Source organism: Sinocyclocheilus rhinocerous, unplaced genomic scaffold, assembly GCF_001515625.1.
Source record: "Sinocyclocheilus rhinocerous isolate Xijiao unplaced genomic scaffold, SAMN03320098_v1.1 scaffold688, whole genome shotgun sequence".
In the NCBI taxonomy this organism is placed as follows: Eukaryota; Metazoa; Chordata; class Actinopteri; order Cypriniformes; family Cyprinidae; genus Sinocyclocheilus; species Sinocyclocheilus rhinocerous.
The window spans coordinates 1730010-1738484 of record NW_015651641.1 but is presented as its reverse complement, the minus strand read 5'-3'; the positions used below and the strand labels follow the sequence as shown (position 1 = coordinate 1738484).

At 33.9% G+C, this 8475-nt stretch overlaps 1 protein-coding gene across 1 annotated transcript in view; it reads right to left on the bottom strand.

Moving 5' to 3' along the window:
• Positions 1–8475, bottom strand: part of LOC107713273 (chondroitin sulfate N-acetylgalactosaminyltransferase 1-like) — a 48306-nt gene that overhangs the window by 9837 nt on the left and 29994 nt on the right. Inside the window, exon 4 of the mRNA XM_016518731.1 lies at positions 7388–7489. Within this exon, the coding sequence (XP_016374217.1) occupies positions 7388–7489 (102 nt within the window). The remainder of the gene's footprint in view (positions 1–7387; positions 7490–8475) is intronic.

Here is an 8475-nt window from a genome sequence, read left to right as displayed (position 1 = left end):
CACACACACACACACACACACACACACACACACACACACACACACATAAAAAGATAATTAAAATGTAATGTGCTGGTCTAGAGCCAAGCTGATATATAAAAGCACAATGCAACCATACACAGTGCAGATTATACCTGCTATTGAAGCCATACAGCTGTTTTAGCAGGAACAGGAAGAGCAACTTCCTTTAAATTAGTGAATCATTAACAAAGCAGCACCACACTCTCAAACACTCTAGTCTACAATAGAGAGATGATCCATACATCAAGGTTGTTGTTATATATATATTTATAAACCGACTTAATAAGGACAGAGAGACAAAAATGATAGTAACATGAAATACTGGAGCCACAAGCATTCTGTCACTGCTCTTATTGGCCCAATACAAAATATAGGCCAGCATGTATGACAGAAATAAAAAAAGCACCTACTTTCTCTGACCGAGATTCATAAACCACAAAAACATTGCTGCAACCCATGGGAGTTGTATCACACTGAATAAATACATTCAAAAGCAGACATTGTTAACATACCCAGCCAAAATAATGTTCGAGAGCCACTAGTCGGTGCAGATTTAGAGTTACAAATAGTAGGCAAACAAGATTTGATTTAAGACACATTAGCGGAATGGATTTGGAATACAGCCTGAGGCGTTTCAGCATGCATGCACGTGATATTCAGTTTGCCATCGGCCAGAAAAACATTCTAAATATTTCTTTCTTTGATACCGACTTGTTTTCAAAGACTGGCAAATGTCTGGGATACTTTTCATTCCATCAGTCGAGTCATTGCATTTTTCCATTTTACTTCAGCATTTCATATTGGGCTAATTATAATCACTACAGACTATAAATGTAACCCCACTTTCGCAAATCTAGAATGAATATAATGATATATATATATATATATATATATATATGTGTGTGTGTGTGTACTTTTACAAACTATATTTCTATATATACTTTGCATGTCCCCAAAATATTATATTTATTAATATTATAATAATATAAATTTATAATACATTTATATTATAATATACATTATTATAAATATAAATTTATATTATAATAATATAAATTCTGGAGATAAATTTGTCCCCACGCTATATCTACATGAATCCACACACAGTTACTGGCATGTCTGATCAGTTCAATGTGATGTTTAATGGTGGTTATATATCATAATGAGTACTTAGACTGCTAAATTTATGCATGGCGTCATCATCAATATTCATGTCAACCAGGTTTGTATAATGCAGTGTTACTTAAACTCTCTTCTCTTCCCCTTCTCAAATGAACACAAATTATTCATGTGCATCGATTCACTTTGCCCGGCAGATATGGATAGCACATCTACCTACTTTGCTCTGTGAGGACTGACGCTGATGGTCTTGCAGTGAAGCATCTAAGGATTCCTGAAGTAGTTGTTCATACAAAACTGAAAATTTGAACTAACTCTCATGACAACCATTATGTAGATGAGTTTATTTCTTCATCAGAAACAGATTTGGACAAATGTAGCATTACATCACTTGCTCACCAATGGATCCTCTGCAGTGAATGGGTGCCGTCAGAAGCACAAGTTTAAAGTTAAAACGCCTTAATGATAAATTAGTTTATTACAAACATGAAGCTTTTCACTTCACAAGACATTAACTGATGGACTGGAGTGGTGTGGATTACTGTTGATGTTTTTATCTGCTCTTTGGACTCTCATTCTGACGGCAGTTTTCATTTTTGGGTGAACTATTCAGCAATTTGTGTGTGTAGCTTTAAGAGAATGACCATACGTCTATGTTTTTCTTTTTTTATGTATCTATATCATTTATCATTTAATAATTTATTAATGTCATATTCTATTTTTTATATTACTTATTTCCTTGCTATTGCACTGCATGTTATAGCTATTGTTGTTTAAACTTATGATTGTGTTTTCAAGGGATATTTATTTTCACAGTTTTATTTTTTTATGTCACAGGACAATGTGAAGCAATAATTTTCAAATATTTTTTTGGACTTGTGCTGGTCTAAAAAAGTACAGGACAACGCCTGAGCGTTAAAACATACTCAACTAAGATTATTCAATAACCCTGCTCCTTTTTATCAGTACTTCATCTCCTGCTTCCAGCTATTTCATGGCTTCCTCAGTCAACCTCTCACATAACTGAGAACATGATAACACCTAAAAGAGAATTTAAAGAACAAATAAGCAGAAGCAGTAATACTTGATTTATAGTTGATTAACGGTTGCTAAATATAATATCACAGTGCAGAAAGCTGATCTCAGGTAACCTAGAAACATCAGAAACAAATGAAGAGGCTAAAAGATTTTTTTTAGATCAGTTGAACCAAAGGCTAAAGTATTTAATCTTTGCAAAACATTTTGAAAGATTTTATTCAACATCAATAGGGGTGCATTGAGTAACATCTAGCAGCTGTGAGGATGTTAGGGCACATCTAAACCCTAAAACTATTCAAGAGCTGAGATTCGTTTTGGAGATTTTGCAGCTTTAAACAATTTACAATTTGTTAAAAGAGCTGTTAATGACTGGACTCCTGCGGCTGGAATAGTTGTTGAGGAATTGAAATGGGTAGCACTTGGTTTATGTTTATCAGACTACTGGGAAAATCTTTCGTATTGGTTACAAGACATCTGTGTTATCCCAAGAACAGGGAGATCAGAACAAACTATGTTTTTTTCTCCCCCACAGCAACCCACCATAACAGCGAAGTGTTTTTGGAAAATGTAATGCTTGATGTCAAAAACACAGTTGGGCAACCCCATTCCATTCAGTTGGGAAAGTCTGAACCCTCAGGACTGTTTTGTAAATTGCAATATAATTGTATGACTCTTTCTAAAAGCAAAGGTTATATCAGGATACTGTATGTTGGTTTTATTTAACAGATTTTCACTAGCAAAAGATAGTACTCTCTTTATGGCTAAAATACTGGCTCAAAACACACTTTACAGGTTAGGTATGTCAGGAAGCTTTAAGAAAATCATTGCCCAGAACAACTACAATCATCAGGCATGCTTGAAAGGGTTCATCATACTTTGAAATCCAATTGGTAAAATATGGAATGACAGGACTAACATGGGTAGATGCACTTCCATTAGTTCTGTGCATAATATCAGTTCATCAGCTGGTCAATCATCATGCAGGATCTTGCTTTGGACGATGTGCATTTAATGCCCTGGATAATATGTTCATGTCTAGAATTACATATTGATTTGTGGATATTCTCAAAGTTAATTACAGCTGCGTTCGGTATCAAAACACCAATAGCTTCAGTCCATCAAGAGGACTTTTTTTTTGGACTTTGTGTTGGGTAGATATCCATCAATAACTCATGATTACTTATGCACCCCCGAAAAATGTAGCAGATTATGTCTTCGAAACAATTTGACAAATCTGTTTCTGACTATTAGGAGGCCTTCAAAAATGGTCACTGGTAAAACGTCTACTGTAATATAATGACATTATTAACTTTTAATTTGCTGAAAATGTTATCACCCTCAGGCCATCCAAGATATAGATTAGTTTGTGTCTTCATGTGAACAGTTTTGGAGAAATGTAGCATTACATCACTTACTCACCAATGGATGCTCTGCAGTGAATGGGTGCCGTCAGAATGAGAGTCCAAACAGCTGATAAAAACATCACAATAATCCACAAGTAACCCACATCACTCCAGTTCATCAATTTATGTCTTGTGAAGGCAAAATGTGCATGTTTGTAATAAATAAATCCATTATTAACTTCAGACTTTGAAGTTTGAAGTTTCCAGCTAAAATACGAGTCCATAATAATCCATACTAGTGCTACAGTGAGAAAGTCATCTCATCTGAATCGGGAGAGAAATATGCACAGATCAAGCACCATTTATGAGCAAAAAGAGTCCAAAACAGTTCTAAACAAATATGTTGGTGGATTTTGATGTGAGAGGACAACAGGGGATGGACTTTTTCACTGGAGGAAGCGTTATTATGGATTATGGACTGGTATTGTAGACAGAAGTAATGGTTTAAATTGAAAACACCTTAATGATGCATTTGCTTATTACAAACTTGCAGCTTTTCGCTTCACAAGATGTTTTTGGAGTCACAGAGATGTGTGGATTACTTGTGGATTATTGTGATGTTTTTATCAGCTGTTTGGACTGATTCTGACGGCACCCATTCACTGCAGAGGATCCATTGCTGAGCATGTGATGTAATGTTACATTTCTCCAAATCTGTTCACATGAAGACACAAACTCATCTACATCTTGGATGGCCTGAGGGTGATTAAATCATGCAAATCAATGAAACAAATTTTCAAGTAGAAATAACTCAACACAACAGCACTTTTTAATTGTTTGCAGTGATTAAGAGACACTCACACTGACAGTGATTTGCAGTGACAAATCAACCTGTTGTTGGTGCTGGTGATTCGAGGCTACAAAAGCCAAAGCGACTTTTCGGACCCTTGATTGTTCAGCTATGTGACAAAGTCAAGCTCAACTTTATGCAAATGAACAGTCGGCCAAAGCAGCATTAAGTTTCAGCAACTGTCAGATTCAGCAGGGGAGTGTGTGCAAAATGATGTTAATAGCAACTGTGAGCAATTTTCCTCTTCTCAATGATTTTTCTCTGCCTACATACAGGGACATAAATCACAAAAATTATGTGTGGAAAATTGTCAAAACCTGTGGACATTCCAAGTGGGTTTGATTCATGGATTCATAATAATTCATCTTGTTTATGATATGATGCATAATCTACTGCAGCAATACATTTACAAATGCTTTTCTCATTTAGAATGTTATTTTTTTTCTGAAAGAAACTGATTAGTTGACAAAACAAAATTTTATTATTAACCAGCAAACTGAATATGCTGGTCAGATGTTTGATGGCTTTTACTAGTTGTGCAACTCACTAATAGAAATACTCAGTATGAATGAATTCAGGTAAAGGTTAACCTGGTGATAAAGAAAATTTGTGGAATAATATTCACCCGGGTTATCATAGTTAACTAAAACTAAAGCTAAAAGGAAAACCATTAAAACACCTTTTTGTTACTTAAACTGAAACTATATGTATGTATGTACAGTATGTATGTATATAACTATATGTATAACTATATATATATATATACACACACAACCTTTTATTACAGCTAGTTGCCAAGACGTTTCTCATTTTAATTTCTCATTTAATTTTAATTTAACTTGACATACTAAAAAAACTAAAACTAAAATAAAATGGATAAAACTATATATATATATATATATATATATCTACTAAAAATTACATAAACAAAATGACTAAAACTTTAACTAAAATTTAAATGAAAACTGAAAATATAAAATTAAAAACTGATTCAAAATATTAAAATATATAGTACAATAGTATATAGTATAGTATAATAATATATCAATGATTCAAAAATTACACTGTTCACTGCCACAGATTTTATTATTATTATTATTATTATTATTATTAAATCGTGGTTACAGTGCCATACAATGAAGGACAATGAAATGTGAAGCTTTTATTTTTGTTAAAGAATAAAAAAATGAAGGAATGATTGAAATAATTGTATTTTATGGTAATTATGGAATAATTTAAATAGAACTTAACTTGTATAAATTCCTTTAAGAAATGAAGATACAAGCATTCAGGACCATTGGGAAATCACAAACAATTAGCTCTAGACATTCAGAAGAGAGCTGGAATGAATAATCAGGAAACTGTGGAGAATCCACTTAGTGAAGTACAGAAAGAATTAAGCTCCCTTAATTTCTGCTCCACAGAGAAGCTAAAGAATTCCCACAGAACGAACAAGAGCTGTACTGATTATTGGCCCTCCACGGTCCTGAAAGCTACAAGGCCATGATTGCTTTCCCATTTCTCCAACAAATCCTCTCCAAAAGTGTCCCTCTGTGTGGGAACAACCTGCTCAGGCAAGATAGATCTGAAAACCTGAGTCCAGTCACATTTGAATGTCTCTGCGTAAGGGAAAAGCCATGTTCTCCCTGTGAATTGAGAGATATGTTATCCGCTGCAATGCAGGGAGGTTTCCAGCATGACCCTGGCTGGATTCCAGACAATCTACTGCTCGATTGATTTCATCTGCCTCTGAGCCGCATCTGAAGTGACCTGTTATTTTCACACTGATGGAGGTCAGAGTCACTGCAGTCTAACAGTGCAGATTCACTGACCTCCAATCAATCAGTAATCACGAGAGCGCAGCTGAGCTTACTGATGAGGACGAACAGTCACACAGTATTTGTCTGGGTATAGATTTTAAATATGTCTAATATATATATAATTTATATTTTTTATAAATATAAATGATTATTTATTATAAGTACTATTTCATATAATTTTAAACCTAAAATTAAATTGTAAATATTAATATAATATAACATGAGTTATTAACTCCTTGTTTTATTATTATTATATATTATTTTATCTATTTATTATTATTCATTAAAGAATTGTACTATTGTACTGTTGTATATACACACACACACACACACACACACACACACATATACATACATAAACACACACATACAAACATTTTTAAACTTTCTATATACATTTTTCTATTACTAATTTATTATTATTAGTCTATCATTAGTTATTATAAGTAATATTTCATATTTTAATATAATATAATATAAGCGTAATGATCCTGGTAATTGGCTTCATTTTCTTTTATATTTTAATATAATATAATATAATATAATAACATTTCATTTAACACAGCAGTTATTAACGTCTTGTTTATTAAATTCATGAAATTATTGGACTGTATAAAAGCTATATCAGACTTGCTATTAATATATTAAATACTCATTAATTTAATATATTTATTTTACATCTCTTTATTTATATATTTATTACAATATATTATATATTACATATATTTAACACCACTCACAAATGTATGCATATATCTCATTTATGCATGTAACTTATTAGAAATTAAAGTTGCCTCTATGCATTTGATTATTACTTAGTATATCACCATCAGCTTTTATTAATAAAACTTTAAAAAAGCATTTTAATATATTCATGAAGATAGGCATTTTAAGTTTGCTTGATCTATAAATTAAAGGAATTATTTATGCTGGTTTAAACTGGTTTCTGTCTATGTAGACTTTCTGATAGCGTGTCCACTTGATCAGTTTGAAGACCCACAGTTTGGACAAAACCCATAATGCATTGGGAAAGAGATCACTGGAAGGAACTTAAGACACCCCTTTGGTTCCTTTTTGTTTAACTGTGAATTTCTCAGTCTTAACCTCAGCCTTATCTGTTCCTTTGTGTGGGTACACACACTTCCGCACGCACACACACACACACACACACACACACACATATTAACGTCCCATACCTCGATGTGTTCTCCAAGGTTCCTTTGACTTCATTCATCTGATCCTTTCCAAAGTAAACCACGGTAAGGTGCACCCGGCCGTCCTGCTTCACACACACCTCTCTGTAGACATGCACATTGACAGAAACACAAACACACACACACACACACACACACACACACACTGAGGTCAGCACTCTCCAGCTGCAGCACTTCAAAAGAAACATTTGTGAACTATTTTTACTGTCTGAAAACTGAGAAAGAGAACAAATATAGTGCAAAATAGATATATTTTCCCTCTAGATTTCCATGACACGTTCTCATTAAAACCAATTCATTAACCATAACATTATTAATGTGATGCCAAATCAAAATAGTTTGCATTACTGCAACAAAAACTGCAAAGCATTGTGGGTAGAGTGGGCATCATAAAAATGCAGGGTAGCATAATTATGACCATTATAAATCCCAGAATGCATTTTAATGAGCTCAGTGGAAAAAAAATAAAAGCAAGATGTAACAGAGCTATTGAGTCCTGGCCTTGAGAGAAGAATGTACTGATGAAGACACTGTGGCAGATTTTGACAGGACAAGATCACCCTACTACGCGTCACTGCGAGCGTAACACAAAGACTGTAGCTCGAGTGTGACATTCCTGATCTGAAGCAGCTGCATTCTGATAGAAATGTGGCAAATGTTTCGAGCTGATGCTGAACAAGATGGGTGTTTTTTCATGTCCAACGCACAATAAAGGCACGGCTGGTTAGACTTCAGAGACACTTCAGTTCTAAAGCGCCTGAGTGACATGGTGAATTTTGCTGGTTAGTGGCAGCTTAGCGGCAGTCGTGGACAGTAACGAAGTAGTTTTACTTCGTTACTGTACTTAAGTACATTTTTCAAGTATCTGTACTTTACTGGAGTAGTTTTATTTTGAGTAACTTTTACTTTTACTTCACTACATTCCAAAGCATAAGATCGTACTTTTTACTTCACTACATTCACTACATTCACTTTTTACTTCACTACATTTCATAAAACTTATCGTTACTCCTTATAATATATCACGTGCTCCGAATCATGTCTGATTCATGAACGAACGGCTTCTTTTC